This window comes from Mobula birostris, unplaced genomic scaffold (genome assembly GCF_030028105.1).
Source record: "Mobula birostris isolate sMobBir1 unplaced genomic scaffold, sMobBir1.hap1 scaffold_733, whole genome shotgun sequence".
Taxonomy (NCBI): Eukaryota; Metazoa; Chordata; class Chondrichthyes; order Myliobatiformes; family Myliobatidae; genus Mobula; species Mobula birostris.
The window spans coordinates 29,117-48,406 of record NW_027278451.1 but is presented as its reverse complement, the minus strand read 5'-3'; the positions used below and the strand labels follow the sequence as shown (position 1 = coordinate 48,406).

Genomic DNA, 19,290 nt, shown 5'->3' with positions numbered 1-19,290 from the left:
CTGCCTGGCCTGCTGCCTTCACCAGCAACTTTGATGTGTGTTGCTCAGCATTATCTCCTTGCTTTGATGTTCTATTCCCCTTGAAATAAATGCCAAGATTGCATTTGCCTTCCTTACCGCAGACTCAACCTGTGAATTAACCTTCTGGGAGTCTTGCACGAGGACTCCCAAGTCCCTCAGAACCTCTGACGTTTGAACCCTCTCCCCATTTAGATAACAGGGCTGTGAAGAAAATGATGAGGGATACGGACCCAGGCTTTATCCCCTTCACGTTGGGCAAGGGTAGAGCAGGAGGTCCTGGGTGAGTGGCGAAAGGTGAGAATTCTCCGGGGCGCCGGGGGTGGGGGGAGAAACACCTTCGCCAAAGGGAGCGGAACGAGCTGCCGGCAGAAGCGGTGGACGAGGATTCAAATTCAGCATTGAAGGGAGAGTCGGACGGCTATCCGGAGGAGAAGGATACGGCGGGCTACGGTCCAGACGCAGGCAGATGACAGAGTTGTGGGTGCATGGAATGGGCTGCCAGCGGCGGTGGTGGAGGCCGAAACAATAGGGTCTTTTAAGAGGCTCCTGGATAAGTGCATGGAGCTTAGAGAAATAGAGGGCGATGCGGTTGGGAAATTCTAAGCAGCTTCTAGAGTAGGTTGCAAGGTCATTGTGGGCCGAAGGGCCTGTAGTGTGCTGTAGATTTCTGTGTTATCCAGATTGTCAACTTTAGGACTGGGTTAATTGAGACCATGAGGAGAACCAACCTCCCCTCAATCTTCCATGTTCCAGGAAATAAAGCCTTGACTAATTCAACCTTTCCCTCTCACTCAGGTCCTGTCAACACCCTTGTAAATTTTCCCCACACCCTTTCAGTCTTATTGATGTCCTTCCCGTAGGCAGGGGAGCCAACGCTGCTCACAATGCTTCCACATGAGGCCTCACCACTGTCTCGTACAACTTCAACCCCACGTCCCAACTCCCACACTCGGTGCCCAGAATTACGAAGGCCCGCGTGCCAGAAGCTTTCGAGCAACATTAAAAAGGAGCGTGGACAGGGAAGGTACAGAAAGAGAGAGGTAGAGGTAGAGAGAGGGGGTAAAGAGAGGGGGTTAGAGAGAGAGGGGAGAGAGAAGGGGGTAGAGAGAGAGGGGGGTAGAGAGAGGGGGGTAGAGAGAGGGGGGTAGAGAGAGGGGGGGTAGAGAGAGGGGGGGTAGAGAGAGGGGGGGTAGAGAGAGGGGGGGTAGAGAGAGGGGGGTAGAGAGAGGGGGGTAGAGAGAGGGGGGTAGAGAGAGGGGGGTAGAGAGAGGGGGGTAGAGAGAGGGTAGAGAGAGAGAGAGGGTAGAGAGAGAGAGGGTAGAGAGAGAGAGGGTAGAGAGAGAGAGAGGGTAGAGAGAGAGAGGGTAGAGAGAGAGAGGGTAGAGAGAGAGAGGGTAGAGAGAGAGGGTAGAGAGAGAGGGTAGAGAGAGAGGGTAGAGAGAGAGGGTAGAGAGAGAGAGGGTAGAGAGAGAGAGAGAGAGAGGGTAGAGAGAGAGAGAGAGAGAGAGAGAGACAGGGTAGAGAGAGAGACAGGGTAGAGAGAGAGAGAGACAGGGTAGAGAGAGAGACAGGGTAGAGAGAGAGAGAGGGTAGAGAGAGAGAGGGTAGAGAGAGAGAGAGGGTAGAGAGAGAGAGAGGTTAGAGAGAGAGAGGGTAGAGAGAGAGAGAGGGTAGAGAGAGAGAGAGGGTAGAAAGAGAGAGAGAGAGAGGGTAGAAAGAGAGAGAGAGAGAGGGTAGAGAGAGAGAGAGAGAGAGAGAGGGTAGAGAGAGAGAGACAGGGCAGAGAGAGAGACAGGGTAGAGAGAGAGACAGGGTAGAGAGAGAGACAGGGTAGAGAGAGAGAGAGGGTAGAGAGAGAGAGAGGGTAGAGAGAGAGAGAGAGAGAGAGAGGGTAGAAAGAGAGAGAGAGAGAGGGTAGAGAGAGAGAGAGAGAGAGTAGAGAGAGAGAGAAGGTAGAGAGAGAGAAATAGAGAGACAGAGACAGACACACACACAGAGGCCAAAACCTGGGCAAGGCACGGGACCGACTGCCAAGATCCAGTGACTCACAATGTCAGACACACCCGAGAGCAGAGTCCCAGGGGCAACCGCATAGGTGGAGGAGTGGGGGCAAAGGTCGAGGAGGCCGCTGGGGCACGGCATGTGCCTGGGGAAGGGCTGGCAAGTGTGCGGAGGCGGGAGGGGGAGGGGGGAGGTGCATTCCAGGGGGGACAGGCACAGGAAGGAGCAAAGAAAGAGCGGGGGGCTGGGATAGATTGCGAGCAGCCGGGGTCAGCTTAATCGACATAGGGCAGAGATCGGAAGAGCACGGAGCCAGGCCTCCCAGATCACCGACGACGTGCCGGCCTCCACGCCGGTTTGGACCCCAGGGTCGTCCTCCTCCTCCTGCCTATCGTCCACATCCCGCCGGACACTCGCGCCCAAAGGTTCAAAGTGGGATCATTAGCAAAGCACGTACACACGCCACCACAGACTGCCCTGTCCCCGACCAACAAGATTAATTTCCTCGCAGGCATTTGAGAAATGCAGCTGACAAGCTACAGGCAAAGACCGACAAACATCCAGCGAGTTTTTTTTAAAATAAAGAGAGAAACTATGCACACACAAGACGAAATAAAAAAGCAACAGATAAATAAAACTGAGAGCATGAGATGCAGAGTCCTTGAAGTTGAGCCCAGAGGTTGTGGAATCAGTTCAGAGTTGAGAATTGATGGGAAGATGGCGGCGCGACGCGGCCCACAGCAGCCACTCCGGTGGTGATGTCCGTTATCTGTCAAGTAGGGTGCCGTGCACAATCCTGATTTGATGGAGACGGACGTGACAGCACGGAGGAACATCTGGTGAAACTTCTGAAATGCCTGCTTCCCTGCCGCTGCTACTGTGTGATCCTGAATCTCCGGAGGGGAAGGTCCCGAGTCCTCGGCTTTGCCTGTTGCTTGGCGGCCGGGGTGGGGTCGAAACGCTCAGTAGCGGATGGTGCTTGGAGAGGCTGTATCGGAGGAGCTGGTTGGAGGCTCGAAGTTTTCGGACGGACTCAGAGTCCGCTGCGGTCGGATGCTTCCAATGGTGCTGCATCGGCAAGTTTGCAGCGCTTGGAGGTTCGTGGCAGGGAGAGTTTCTCCCTTCTGCCGTCTGCGTGACATGATGGGGCTATTGGGACTTTGAGACTTTTTTTAAACCGTGCCCACGGTCTGCTCTTTATCAAATTATGGTATTGCTTTGCACTGTTGTAACTATATGTTATAATTATGTGGTTTTGTCAGTTTTAGTCTTGGTTTGTCCTGTGTTTTCTTGTGCTATCATTCTGGAGGAATGTCGTATCATTTTTTAATGCATGCATTTCTAAATGACAATGAACGAAAACTGAACTGAGGTGAGTGAGGCTATCCTCACTGGTTCAGGAGGGGCGATAACTGTTCCTGGGCCCAGTAGTGTGGGAACCTGGGGCTCCTGCACCTCCTTCCCGATGGAAGAAGCAAGAAGACAGCACGGGCTGTGGGGTGGGGTGGAGTGTGTGGGGAGAGTCGATAACGCCGGACGCAGCTTCCTTGCGTCAGCGCTCCCCATAGGCGCGCTCAATGGCAGGGAGGGCTCTGCCCACGACCGCCGTTTCCCAGCGAGGAGAGGGATTTCCGACCCGGGGGGGGGGGGGGGGGGGGGGAGTCGACGTTTTCACACACCAGGTCATGCAGCGACTGGTCCGGGAAACCTTCTCCCCGCAGCGCATCCGTGGAGGTTCGGCGAAGTTTCAGATCGCGCACCGAACCCACACCAACTTCTGAGGAAAAGAAAGAGCGCTTCAACCAACTGGTTATAGAAACAGATTCTGAGGCGTTCCCAGGCTGGGATCCATGAACCCCTCGGTTAGTCAGAGGGGGTCCGTGGCATTAAAAAGGGGTGGGAACCCCTAAGATGGAGAATAGAATAGGACAGGCCCCTTCGCCCCAGTGCTGTGTCGACCTCCAAGGTCACTCTAACTTTTCTCTCCCCTAAAGCCCCTCAGTTTCCTTTCACTCGGTCATAAATTCAGTCGTAAATGTTGGATTAGGATCAAAATTAGGGCCAGCAGGCACAGGAAGAGCTTCTTCCCTGTGGCTGTGACCCTGCTGAACCTCACATCACAGAGCTAAGCAGTATTGCATCCGTATTGTACTGTCTCAGTACTTTTATATTTGTGTGCTGTAGCACTTACTTTTTATTCACAGTTATTTTGTAAATAACACAATTCTTTGCATTTCTGGTTAGATGCTAACTGCATCTCACTGGCTTTGTATCTGTACTCCGCACAATGACAATAACATTTAATGTAATCCAATCTAAAATTGTAACTAGTCAGGATACTCTTCACTGTGCACCTACAGAAGTTTCTTAAAACTTCAAGTTTCATGCCCAATCTACGCCAGCTTGTCAGAGAGCAGGCGCACGGCCACGTCTCTCTTCGCAGCAACGCAGGACGTCGCAGGACCTTCGGCAGACAAGAGGAAACCTGCAGGTGCTGGAAATCCCAGAGCAACGCACGCAGACGCACACGCTCGAAACGCCGAAGGAAGGAACTGGGCAGCCGGGCGGCACGGACGGGAAATGAATAAAAGACAAGAGGCCCAAGCAGGTGCTGGAGATCTAAAGCAACGCAGACAAAATGCCGGAGGGACTCAGCCGGCCAGGCGGAATCGGTGGAAAAGAGTGAACTGTCGACGTTTCGGGGCCGAGACCTTCATCGGGACGACAGCCTTCAATGGGACTCACTGGGCCAATGCTGTGGTGACCTTTTAATCTACTTCTAGATCAATCTCCTAAGGCCCTGCTGCTTTCTTTCCTCCAGTAATAAACCCATTGGTAACTGACTCACGTTGGATTGGGGTCTGAATTGTCGATTTTTTTTTTTGGAGTGTCGTTTAAACCTCCTGAGTGCTTGGCTGTTGTGTCCTGATACTCGCCCCTTTGTCTGCAAATGCTCAGCAATTGGCTGGCTCGATTCAAGATGGCCGTACGCGAGTGTAAAGGAGCGCGAAATAATTGTTACTCCGGATATGATGCAGCACAATGGAAAATAAGGCTTCTTTCCAACTGTGATAAGAATGCACAACGGATCCTGACCCAGATCTGGGCCGTACCCTCCAAATATCCGGACCTGCCTCTCGGTTTTTTGCACTACCTTACTTCCCCTTCCCCATTTTCTATTTATGATTTATAATTTAAGTTTTCAATATTTACTATTGACTTGTACTCCAGGGAGCGTGAAGTGCAGAATCAAATATCACTGTGATGATTGTACGCTCTAGTATCAATTGTTTGGCGACAATAAAGCAAAAAAAAAATGACAGGAGAGGGCAGAGGACTACGCCTGCCAGGAGCTTGTACATTCCTCCTGTTCCCTGGGGTTTCCTCCGACAGTTGTCGGGTTAATTGGACCGTTGTAAATAGTCCTGTGAAGAGGCCAGGGTTAAATCGGTGGGGTAGCTGGGCAGCGCCCCACTAGCGGGCCAGAATCTCGATAAGTGGATATTTAAGAGCTGGCAATGGTGCAGCCGGTGGGCGAGCCGACTGGGGCCGCTCCTTTCCAGCGCCAGCCTCCGGTTTCGCCAGACCACCCCCACCGGGATCGTCGCTCGTTTAATCGTAGCGCTCCTTGGTCACGTTTTCAACAATACCAGCCGTCAAGCCAGCCAGTGGCGCGGCGGCATCAGCTTGGGACTTCGAAGCGAGAGGTCCCGGGTTCGAATCCGGCCAGCTCCCTCCGCGCTGGCGCCCTGCCCTCGTTTAGAAAAACAAGATAGATGCTACGGAAGTGGCACAGGTGCCACCCGATGCCCGACAAGGCGCGGAAAGGAACAATATCACAAGCTGTGGACCACAAGGCCAGAACACCTCCTCAGAATAAGGCCATTCAGCCCATCAACAATTACAGCAAAACTCTCTGGCATCCTGCCCCACGCTGCCAGGACCAGGGAGGCTCGGGACGGGACCTAAAAATTCGTCACTTCATCTTCATCTAAAAGCCGTCTCTATTTCCTGAGGAGACTGAGGTCCTTTAACATCTGCCGGACGATGCTGAGGATGTTCTACGAGTCTGTGGTGGCCAGTGCGATCATGTTTGCTGTTGTGTGCTGGGGCAGCAGGCTGAGGGTAGCAGACACCAACAGAATCAACAAACTCGTTCGTAAGGCCAGTGATGTTGTGGGGATGGAGCTGGACTCTGACGGTGGTGTCTGAAAAGAGGATGCTGTCCAAGTTGCATGCCATCTTGGACAATGTCTCCCATCCACTACATAATGTACTGGGTGGGCACAGGAGTACATTCAGCCAGAGACTCATTCCACCGAGATGCAACACAGAGCGTCATAGGAAGTCATTCCTGCCTGTGGCCATCAAACTTTACAACTCCTCCGATGGAGGGTCAGACACCCTGAGCCGATAGGCTGGTCCTGGCTTTATTTCATAATTTACTGGCATAATTTACATATTACTATTTAACTATTTATGGTTCTATTACTATTTATTATTTATGGCGCATCTGCAACGAAAACTAATTTCCCCCGGGATCAATGAAGTATGACTATGACTAAAACCTTTGACCAATGTCCACGGGCAAGCGGAGGCCGGCCCACGTCACGGCCCGGTGCAGAAACGCCAGCGACCAGCAACGGAAAAGCCGCCAAAAGGCAGCGGAGTCCGCCCCACCGCTCAGCACTTCCTGCAAGAGGCGCTGCCACGAGAAAGCAGTGTCCAACATCAAGGCCGTGCTCTCTTCTTACCGCTGCCGTCAGGAAGTGGGGTACAGGAGCCTCAGGCCGCACGCCACCGGGTCAGGAACAGTTATTTTATTTTATTTGTGTTTTACAGCATTGAGTATGAGAGCTGTAAACTCATTTTCACTGTGTTGGTGCATGACAAATCATACTACGCAATGATAACAAAGATATTTCATTTCATTACCCCTCAGACATCAGGCCCCTGAACCAGCACGGATAACTCAACTCACCTCAACTCTAAACTAAATCCGCAACCTACAGGGCTCACTATCAAGGACTCGACAACTCATGGTCTCAGCGCGACGCATTTTACATTTCGAGGGTCCCCATTCACCGATTTATTCATGACTACTATTTAGGCTTTATTTCTCTATTTTCTGTTTTGTCTTTTGCACAAAACGCTGGAGCAACTCGGCAGGCCAGGCAGCATCTACGGAAAAGAGTAAAACGGTCGACGTTTCGGGGCCGAGACCCTTCGGCAGGACTTGGGGGTGAAAGATGAGGAGTCAGAGTTAAAAGTTTTTTGGGGGGGGGGGGGAGAGAGAAACACAAGGTGATGGGTGAGACCGGGAGCTGGGAGAGGGTGAAGTGAGGAGCTGGGAAGTTGACGGGTGAAGGAGATACGGGGATGGAGAAGGGGAATCTAATCGGAGAGGACAGAAGGTCATGGGAGAACGAAAAGGGGGGAGGACGAGCGCAAGAGGGAGGTGATGGGCGGGCAAGGAGATAAGGTGAGAGAGAGAGGAAAAGGGGATGTGGAAGGGGGGTGGGATTACTGAAAGTTTGAGGAATCGATGTTCATGCCATCAGGTTGGAGGCTACCCAGACGGGATCGAAGGTGTTGTTCCTCCAACCCGAGTGTGGCTTCGTCCCGACAGCGGAGGAGGCCGTGGACGGACATGTCGGAATGGGAATGGGAAGCGGAATTAAAATGTGTGGCCCCTGGGAGATCCCACTCCTTTGACCATAAGACACAGGAGCAGAATTCGGCCACCTGGCCCATCGAGTCTGCTCCACCATTCTATCATGGCTGATCCTTTTTTTTAAAAGAATCTCCTCCTCAGCCCCAGTTCCCGGCCTTCTCCCAGTTACCTCTGTTCTCCAATCAAGAACCTATCAATCTCTGCCTTAACTACACCCAACAACCCAGCCTCCACAGCTGCCTGTGGCAACAAATTCCACAAATTCACCACCCTCTGGCTGAAGAAATTTCTCCACATCTCTCTTTTGAAACCCTCTATCCTGAGGCTGTGCCCTCTTGTCCTAGACTCCCCCACCATGGGAAACTTCCTTTCCACATGCACTCTGTCCAGGCCTTTCAACATTCAAAGGGTTTCAGTGAGATCCCCCCTCATCCTTCTGAATTCCAGCAGTGAGTACACACCCAGGGCCATCAAACGTTCCTCGTATGATAACCCTTTCATTCCTGGAATCATCCTTGTGAACCTCCTCTGGACCCTCTCCAATGCCGGCACATCTTTTCTAAGATGAGGGGCCCAAAACTGCTCACAGTACTCAAGGTGAGGCCTCACCAGTGCCTTATAGAGCCTCGGCACCTCTTGAAATGAGGTCCGAAATCTGGCGGACGGAGCCTAGTGGCCTGGCGAAGCGGTCTCCCAATCTACGCCGGGTCTCACCGACGTACAGGAGGCCACACCGAGGACACCGGACCCAGTCGATGGCACCCACCCCCCAACCCCAGCTTTGCGGATTGGCTGCTTGCCAGTCTTTGATTTTCATCAACTCGAACTGCATGACCGCGAACGCCCGCAAGGAAGCGATTTTCAGGGTGGCACGTGGTGACGCGCACGTACTTCGAACCTTGATAAGTTGGCATTGACCCTTGAACAAGCAAAGGCAGTCAGAATCTCCTTCTCCCCTCCCCTCCCTCCCACAGTGCAGGAATCAAACACCAGAGGGCAGAGGTTTCAGGCAAGCCAGAGAGACGTTTAAACATTTACCAGGCAGTGTGCCTTTCCCTTCCTGTCAGCCGACACGGGGCGCGGTGGGTGCCTGGTACGGGCTGCCCGGAGGACAGGAGGCGTGGCGGAAGCAGGGACTGCAGGAGAGCTCGGGAGACACGCGGGTGGACAGGGATGTGGGCCCCAGAGGGGCAGGTGGGCTTGCCTGCACCGTCACAGAGTACCCACCGCAGTACAGAAGTGTGGTCCTTCGGCCCATCTAGTCTAAGCCGGCCTGGCTTTCTGCCCAGTCCACCGACCTGTCCCTTGAATCATATCCCTCCAAACCCAACCCCGGTGAAGGGTCTCAGAGAGGGGTGAGAGAGACAGGGGGGAGGGGGAGGGAGAGGGAGAGACGGGGGGAGGGAGGGAGGGAGAGACGGGGGGAGGGAGGGAGGGAGAGACGGGGGGAGGGAGGGAGAGAGAGACGGGGGGAGGGAGGGAGAGAGAGACGGGGGAGGGAGGGAGAGAGAGACGGGGTGAGGGAGAGAGACGGAGAGAGAGAGAGAGACAGACAGACAGAGACAAAGAGAAAGACAAAGAGAAAGACAGAGAGAGACAGACAGACAGACAGAGACAGAAAGTCCCCTTAACTACCTCACCTTTCACCCTCAAACCATGACCTCCAGTTCTAGTCTCACCCGACCAGAGGGGAAAAAGCCCACAAGCATTTACCCTGTTTGCATTCCTCATTATTTTGTCCCCTCATTGTCCTACACTCCAAGGAATTATGTCCTAATCTATTCAACCCGCCCCCAATATCTCAGGTCCCCAAGTCCCGGCGACGTCCGCGTAAATTCCCTCCGCACTCCGACCCAATCATCTGACAACCTTCCCGCAGGCCGGTGACCAAAACTGCGTGCCATACTCCAAATTAGGCCTCACCAACGTCTCGTACAACTTCAACACGGCAACCCACCTCCTGTACTCGGTGCTTCCATCCACACAGGCAAAAAGCTTTCTTTACGACCCCTAGCTACCTGCAGCGCCACTTGCAATGAATTCCGGGCCGGCCTTCCTCAGATGCCTTCGCTGCACCACACTCCGCAGTTCAGCGACCGCTTACTGTGCAAGGCCTCCTCCTCCCCATCTCCTACGCTTCGAGGAATAACATCCTCACCTCCTCAATCTTTCCTTTTCACTCCGGTCCTCCAGACCCATCCTCGTAAATTTCCTCTGCAACTTCATATTCATAGCCATACTTTATTGATCCCGAGGGAAATTGGTTTTCGTTACAGTTGCACCATAAATAATAAATAGTAATAGAACCATAAATAGTTAAATAGTAATATGTAAATTATGCCAGGAAATAAGTCCAGGACCAACCTATTGGCTCAGGGTGTCTGACCCTCCAAGGGAGGAGTTGTAAAGTTTGATGGCCACAGGCAGGAATGACTTCCTATGACGCTCTGTGTTGCATCTCGGTGGAATGAGTCTCTGGCTGAATGTATTCCTGTGCCCACCCAGTACATTATGTAGTGGATGGGAGGCATTGTCCAAGATGGCATGCAACTTGGACAGCATCCTCTTGTCAGACACCACCGTCACAGAGTCCAGCTCCATCCCCACAACATCACTGGCCTTACGAATGAGTTTGTTGATTCTGTTGGTGTCCGCCACCCTCCGCCTGCTGCCCCAGCACACAACAGCAAACATGATGGCACTGGCCACCACAGATTCGTAGAACTTTCAATGTTGCTTCCACCTTTCCTGCAGATAGCTGACTGAACCTGCTCAGAATGCTCCAAATTAGGCCCCACCAACGTCTCATACAACTTCAACAAAACATCCCCCATCTCCTGCACTCAATGCTTTGAAAGAAGCTGCAGAGGGTTGTGAATCTAGCCGGCTCCATCTTGGACACCAGCCTGCCAAAGTACCCAGGACATCTTCAGGGAGCGGCGTCTCAGAAAGGCAGCACCCATTATTAAGGACCCCCAGCACCCAGGGCATGTCCTTTTCTCACTGTAAGAGCCAGTGTGCAGAGAAAGACAAATCGAGCATATACTTTATTTTAAAAAACTGACGACGTGAGGGGAGACAGCCTGGCATTGTGTCAGAATCAGGTTTATTAACACCGGCATGTGACGTGAAATTTATTAACCTAGCAGCAGCAGTTCAATGCAACACATAATCCAGCAGGGACAGGAAACAAAAGTAATAAATAAAATAAAACATAACAATAAACAAACAAGTAAATCAATTACGTATATTGAATAGGTTATTAAAAATTTAAAACAGAAATATTGCATATTAAAAAAAAGTGAGGTGGTGTCTAAAGATTCAAAGTCCATTTAGGAATCGGATGGCAGAGGGGAAGAAGCTGTTCCTGAATTGCTGAGTGTGTGCCTTCAGGCTTCTGTACCTCCTACCTGATGGTAACATATCTTTATTTTCCTATAAATGCCTGTTACAAAACCAATCTGAGTAGTACACGGCCACACACACACGGACTTTGATAACAAATCTGCTTTGACTTTGAAGACCGGGGGTCTCGGTAACACCCCCCACCCCACCCCGCGTGACAGGAACCTCGATTTCCTCACTCGCAGACTGCAGCCACTCCGGGCTGGCCACCACACCTCCCCCACAATTGCCGTCGGGACAAGGCTGCGTGCTTGGCCCCCTCGCTCTCCCCGCTTTACGCCCGTACCCGCCAGGCCGAGCGCAGCTCCGACGCCATATTTCAGTTGGCGGACCACGCCGCCGCCATGGGCCGAATCGAATCTGGCGGCGAACCTGCCTGCAGGAGGGAGACTGACAAACTGGCGGAGTGCTGCCGCAAGAACAGCAACCTCTCACTCATCGTCAGCAAGACCGAGGAGATGATCGTCGACTTCAGGAGGCGGAAATCGGAGGTCCGTGAGCCAAACTGGTGGGTGGGGATGGGAATTAGAGTTGGAGAGGGTCAGCGACATTAAATTCCTTGGCGCCATCATTTCGGAGGGCCTGCCCCGGGTCGGACATGCGGGGGCCCTCGCAAGTGGCGCGTGAAGGACAGATCTGAACCCTGGACCGCTCGCCTCGAAGGCTGGTGCAGAGCCTACGGGTCCTTCGACCGGCTGCGAGTGGGGTTTAAGGTCAAGTCAAGTCACTTTCATTGTCATTTCAACCATAACTGCTGCTACAGTACACAGTAAAAACGAAACAACAATCCTCCAGAACTACACTGGACTACCTGAAACAACAGAATGACACTAGACTACCTGAAACAACTCAAACTACACTAGACTACCTGAAACAGCACAAAACTACACTAGACTACCTGAAACAACACAAAACTACACTAAACTGCCTGAACTACACTAGACTACCCGAAACAGCACAAAACTACACTGGACTACCTGAAACAACACAAAACTACACTAGACCACCTGAAACAACACAAACCACATTAGACTACCTGAAACAACACAAAACTACACTAGACCACCTGAAACAACACAAACCACACTAGACTACCTGAAACAACTCAAACTACACTAGACTACCTGAAACAGCACAAAACTACACGAGACTACTTGAAACAACACAAAACTACACTAAACTGCCTGAAACAACACAAACCACATTAGACTACATGAAACAACACAAAACTACACTAGACTACCTGAAACAACACAAAACTACACTAAACACAAAACTACACTAGACTACCTGAAACAACACAAAACTACACTAGACTACCTGAAACAACACAAAACTACACTAAACACAAAACTACACTAGACTACCCGAAACAGCACAAAACTACACTGGACTACCTGAAACAACACAAAACTACACTAGACCACCTGAAACAACACAAACCACATTAGACTACATGAAACAACACAAAACTACACTAGACTACCTGAAACAACACAAAACTACACTAGACTACCTGAAACAACACAATACTACACTAGACTACCTGAAACAACACAAAAATACACTAGACTACCTGAAACAACACAAAACTACACTAGACCACCTGAAACAACACAAAACTACACTAGACTATCTGAAACAACACAAAACTACACTAGACTACCCGAAACAACGCAAAACTACACTAGACTACCGGAAACAACACAGAACTGCACTAGACTACTTGAAACAGCACAAAACTACACTACCCGAAACAACACAAAACTACACTGGACTACCTGAAACAACACGAAACTACACTAGACTACCCGAAACAACACAGAACTACACGAGACTACCCGAAACAACACAAAACTACACTAGACTACCTGAAACAACACAAAACTACACTAAACACAAAACTACACTAGACTACCTGAAACAACACAAAACTACACTAGACTACCTGAAACAACACAAAACTACACTAAACACAAAACTACACCAGACTACCTGAAACAACAAAACTACACTAGACTACCTGAAACAACACAAAACTACACTAGACTACCTGAAACAACACAAAACTACACTAGACTACCTGAAACAACACAAAACTACACTAGACTACCTGAAACAACACAAAACTACACTAGACTACCTGAAACAACACAAAACTACACTAGACCACCCGAAACAACACGAAACTACACTAGACTACCTGAAACAACACGAAACTACACTAGACTACCTGAAACACGAAACTACACTAGACTAGCTGAAACAACACGAAACTACTCTAGAGTACCTGAAACAACACTAGACTACCAGAAACAACACAGAACTACTCTAGACTACCTGAAACGCAGAACTACACGAGACTACCCGAAACAACACGAAACTACACTAGACTACCTGAAACAACACGAAACTACATTAGACTACCTGAAACAACACGAAACTACACTAAACTGCCTGAACTACACTAGACTACCCGAAACAGCACAAAACTACACTGGACTACCTGAAACAACACAAAACTACACTAGACCACCTGAAACAACACAAACCACATTAGACTACATGAAACAACACAAAACTACACCAGTCTACCCGAAACAACACAAAACTACACTAAACACAAAACTACACTAGACTACCGGAAACAACACAAAACTACACTAAACACAAAACTACACTAGACCACCTGAAACAACACAAAACTACACTAGACTACCGGAAACAACACAGAACTACACTAGACTACCTGAAACAACACGAAACTACACTAGACTAGCTGAAACAACACAAAACTACACTAGACCACCCGAAACAACACGAAACTACACTAGACTACCTGAAACAACACGAAACTACACTAGACTAGCTGAAACAACACGAAACTACTCTAGAGTACCTGAAACAACACTAGACTACCAGAAACAACACAGAACTACTCTAGACTACCTGAAACACAAAACTACACAAGGCTACCTGAAACAACACAAAACTACACTAGACTACCCGAAACAGCACAAAACTACACTAGACTACCTGAAACAACACAAAACTACACCAGATTACCTGAAACAACACGAAACTGCACTAGACTTCAGGCCTACACAGGACTACATAAAGTGCAGAGTACAATAATTAATCAGCAAGACAACAGGTACAGTAAAGGGCAATTTACAATATAATAATAACTGATGTAAATGTAAAAAATTGAGGAATTGAGAAAGAAATGAGCAAAAATTGCAAAGGGAGTGGAGTGGTGTACAGTTGAGCGAGTGAGTGTGTGTGTGTGTGTGTGTGTGTGTGTGTGTGTGTGTGTGTGTGTGTGTGTGTGTGTGTGTGTGTGTGTGTGTGTGTGTGTGTGTGTGTGTGTGTGTTGGTGTGAGACTAGACTCTTGGAATTGAGGAGTCTAATAGCTAAGGTCAACACGGATATCTCGGGCCGGAGGTCCTGCGACATCCTACATAGCTATGAAGAAGGCATGGCGCCGCACCTGCCTCCTTCGAAGTTCGCGTAGATTAGGCGTGAAGCCTGAAGTTTTCAGAAACTTTCTGCAGCTGCGCGGTGAAGAGCATCCCGGCTGGTTACAGTTTCGATCCTCATCCGACATCTACCACTGAATTTATTCCTGAGTGAAAGGAAACTGAAGGGCTTTGGGGGAGAGGAAAGTTTGATTGATCGTGGAGTAGATTAAGAGGTTGACACAACCCCGGGACGAAGGCCCTGTCCTGTTCGATGGTCTATTTGAGGAGGTCCCACCCCCTTTGTTTATGCCACGGACCCCCCGACCATTAACCGAGGGGTTTGTGGACACCAGATTGGGAACGCCTGGGAATCTATTTCCATTACTGGTCGGTCGAACCTCTACTCTCTTCCAAACTAGCGCAGATTCGGCACGTCACTTGAAGAGCTCCGGCAAACCGCTACAGATGTCGCAGCGGGGAGTTCCCTGACCAGCTGCACCGCGGCCTGGTCGGGAGACGCCAGCGCCCCGGGACAGGAAAAGCCCCTCCCGCGCGGGCAAGGGCTTCCCCACCACTCAGCACGCCCTCAAGGAGCGCGGCCGCGAGAAAGCAGCGTCCCTCATCGAGGTCACCACCCCCCACCCCCTGCCAACATCAGGTTCGTGAACCGGCGTGGACAACGTCTCTCGCCACGGCTCTGGGCTGATTTCACAATCTCCAGACTTACTTTCAAGTTCTCCAAACCTCGCGTTCTCAGGACTATTTTTTTAAAATCATTTGCACAATCTAACCATACAACAATTACAGCACGGAAACAGGCCATCTTGGCCCTTCTAGTCCGTGCCGAACTCTTACTCTCACCCAGTCCCACCGACCTGCACTCAGCCCATAACCCTCCATTCCTTTCCTGTCCACATATCTATCCAATTTAACGTTAAATAATAACATCGAACCTGCTTGTCTTGCTTTTGCATTTTGGTCATCTGCCAGTCTTTACACACAGCTTTCCATAAACCCGCCCCCTTGTAATTCTTTACATTCCTGTGAATGCCTCCGAGGAAAGTGAGTCTCGAGGTAGCGCAGGGTGACATCTATGTCCTCTGACGGTAAGCTGGCTTTGCCTTTGACTACACCTCTCCCGGCACAGCCCCGGGGTTTGGCTGCATTCAAGGACGACCACAGGGGTGGATATATAAAGTCGGTGCAGCAAGGAACCACAGAGAGCCGGGGTGGGTGAGGAGACAGCAGCTGGCACAGGACCTCAAATCACAACAGCAGAACAAGGCCACTCAGCCCATCAAGTCTCCCCTGCTGTTCCATCACGGCTGATTTATTATCCCTCTCAAGCCCGTTCTCCCGCTTTCTCCCCCCCCCCCATGAGCTTTGACACCCTCACTGATCCAGAACCTCCGCTTTAAACGCACACGATGGCTTGGCCTCCACACTGAAGATTTCCCGCCCACACCGGGCATCCCCTCTTCTTCCCCCGTCCCATCGGGCAGAAGATACAAAGAGCCTGACAGCACGTCCCACCAGGCTCCGGGACGGCTCCCACCCCGCAGTTATAGGCCCACCGGACGGTCCCCTCATACGATAAGGCGGACAACTCCACCTCACAGTCTCCTGGCGTGGCCTGGCACACCTCTTTTTTTTGCCCGCTCTCTGCATGCCATACACTCCGCTCTGCGGTACGCAAGGCGAGGCCGTCAATGCATCTCGGCCCGTGCGACGACAATAAGTTGACTTAATTCACCCATCGGCCGAGGTGGTTCGGTCCCAACCCTTCCGGTGACCTCTGGCGCAGGCAGTCTCGATCGAGCAGCCCCGGGGCTTCTCAGCACCAACAACCTCTCCTTCTCCAACCACCGTGACTTTTACCCCCCCACCTCCCCCCCCCCGGCTCACTGCTCCCTCTCCCTATTCCTCTCCCCCAACCCGCCACATCAGCTGGTTCCCTCCCTCCTCCAAACCAACACGCAAGCTCTCCCCTCACCCCCCCCCCCAATCCTGTCTGGCTCTGTTTCAGCCTCTCCCTGTTGGGGTTCCTGCTCCACTACACACACCCCAGTTCTGGGCCAGTGCCCCACACCCACCACCCCGGGTCAAAACCCTCTCTCCCGTCCGCGTCCCAGCACCAGCCTTGTCTCCCACTCGCCTCCCGGGTCTTGGGCACCCTCCCCTGAACCTCCACGCCTCCCCCCTCACTCTCGCCAACGACCCCCACCTCTCCCTCCTCCCTCAGGTCATCCTATCTTCACGGGCTGACCCTCGACAACCCCTGAGGCTCAGTCACTCTGGCCCCACTTTGCACTCTACTCCTCCACCCCGCCCGACTCCCTCCCTCCAACCGGACCCTCTCCTCCACCTGGGTCCCCCTCATCTCTTCTCTCCCTACCCAGTCACCTACATTAACTCAAGGATCGAGGGGACCACTCCCCCCCCCAGCCCCTCCTTCCTTCCTTCTTCCTGCCAGCCTGCACTACAAGACTGTATTGCCTCTCTCATTCCCTGCTCCCCCTCGGCGACCCCCACCTCCCCACGGGGACCCTCTGCAGGGTCCCGCCACCTCACTCCACCCCACCCACCCCTCCCCACCCCCATTGCCTCCGCTCCGCTCCCCTGCTTCCCAGCCGCAGGCTGCAACCCCCTCCCCCCACCCCCGGACCGCGCACAGCCCCGCGATGCAAAAGGCCCAGTGTCTCCGACCTGTAGTAGCTGAGCAGCCCGTTGCTGAGCACGAACCAGCGGCGCTGGTAGCCCTTGATGTAGTTGGTCCATTTGAAGAGCCAGCCCTTGTAGGTGTCGGACGGCGACTTCAGCTCCGTCATCCTTGGTGGCTGTCGGCGGGCAGGGTGGGCCGGGGCGCTCCGCGCTCCCCCCACCCCGGGTCCCCTTTGGCCTCCGGCTCCGCTGCTCGAACCCGCCGCCCGGTCTCCGCACTCGCCGCTAGGCCGCGTCCTGCCTACCGCGCCCGCTCATTGGCCGGCCGCCGCGCCCGCCCTCGGCGCCGAATGGACGGCGTCGACGTCACTCGGGGTCCAGCCTGCGCCTCATTGGCCTGTCCCCGCCGTCCGTCAGGCCGCCCGCATGAGCGGCGCCCCTCATTGGACCAAAGAGCAGGTCGATCAGGCGAAGTGGGCGGGGCCCACCACTCCTTCGGGCGCCTTTCCGTAAACGTTCGCTGAGTTTGCTGTGACGCAACCGGAGTAGAAGGGCAGGGGCGTTCCGCCTCCCCTGGCTGCTGAGTGGGCGGGACGGAGGGAGGGGAACGGCCCGCTGCTACTGGTCGGTCGCGGCTGTCGCCGACCTCCGATTGGCCGCCGTGGCGACCACTGGGCGCTACATCACGAGACGGCCGTGACAGGCACCAGTCTCGTGTCCATCATCCCACGTGTCTCCCACTTTCTCATTGGCTGCCCCCCGTGGCGGGTGGCCAATCCCGAGGCGATCCAATTGACATCACTGAGAGCTAAAATCCGGCGGATGGAAACGAAGCCGAGGTAAAATCAAAGAAATGTATTGGGATTTCCTGCCGACATTTATGCCTCGGAACACAATGAAGGAAGTAAGGGTAGCCCCTTAGGCCTGATGCACCATGTACTGACTCAGCAACTGGTCATGGTGTCGTGCAAAACACAGCTAGGCGCTCTGGTCCAATTTGCCCGTGTCCTTCTAAATCTTATCAATCTATCGGCATGTCTTTGAAGGCATTGTAATTGTGCCCCTGTAACCAATTCAGCGATCAGCTCGTTCCTCTTTCAAATCTTTCCCCTCCCTCCTTAAAACTAGGTATACATCAGCCTGAAACCACACAGCCCCAGACTCACTGTCATGAGGCAATTAAGTGATCCCCTAGCACGATAAGATAGACTCCTGACCTCAGAGTCCACCTGGTTAATTGTGCACGTCGTTGTTCACCTTCTCTGCGGCTGCTACACTGTATCCTGTATCTTATTATTCTTGAACCTTGTAATAACTCGATCATAACAAATTGATCTCCCTCCCCACCCCTGTTTCCCCTCTCTCGCCTGATCTCCTCAGCCTATCACCTCCCCCTGGTGCTCCTACCCCCCCCCTTTCTTTCTTCCATGGCCTTCTGCCCTCTCCTATTGGAATGGGAATGGCCTCCTCCACCGTCTTCCAACAAGTCCATCCACCATTGCAATGAGGCCAAACACACAGGTTGGCCTGATGGCATGAACATCAATTTCTAAAACTTCCGGCAATGCCCCCCCCATCTTCACCATTTCCCATCCCCTTTTCCCTCTCTCACCTTATCTCCTTACCTGCCCATTACCTCCCAATGGTGCTCCCCCACTTTTCTTTCTTCCATGGCCTCCTGTCCTCTCCTATCAGACTCGCCCTTCTCCAGCCCCATATCTCTTTTACCCATCAACTTCCTAGCTCTTTACTTCACCCTCCTCCCCCTCTCCCAGTTTCACCTATCACCTACCTCCTTGAACTTCTCCCCCCAACTTCTTACTCTGACTCTTTGTCTTTTTCTTTTCCCCCAGTCCTGATGAAGGGTTTCAGCCCGAAATGTCGACAGTTGACTCTTTTCCATAGATGCTGCCTGGCCTGCTGAGTTCCTTTGTTGCTTTGGATTTCCAGCATCTGCAGATTCTCTCCTGTTTCTGTGCAGGCTGTATGCCACACACAGTACAGCTGACCATGATGATAATAACAGGCATCCGTTAGTCTCGTGAGACCATGGATTTGTGCCTTGG

At 52.2% G+C, this 19,290-nt stretch overlaps 1 protein-coding gene across 1 annotated transcript in view; it reads right to left on the bottom strand.

The window, feature by feature from the left end:
* LOC140193701 (uncharacterized) overlaps window positions 1-17,498 on the bottom strand; it is a 46,017-nt gene extending 28,519 nt beyond the window's left edge. Inside the window, exons 1-4 of the mRNA XM_072250868.1 lie at window positions 17,229-17,498; window positions 11,281-11,477; window positions 6,591-6,727; window positions 5,673-5,776 (exon numbers count right to left, since the gene is read on the bottom strand). Coding sequence (XP_072106969.1) covers window positions 5,673-5,776; window positions 6,591-6,727; window positions 11,281-11,477; window positions 17,229-17,391 — 601 coding nt within the window. The 5' untranslated portion in view covers window positions 17,392-17,498. The remainder of the gene's footprint in view (window positions 1-5,672; window positions 5,777-6,590; window positions 6,728-11,280; window positions 11,478-17,228) is intronic.
* Between the last annotated feature and the right edge of the window lie 1,792 nt (window positions 17,499-19,290).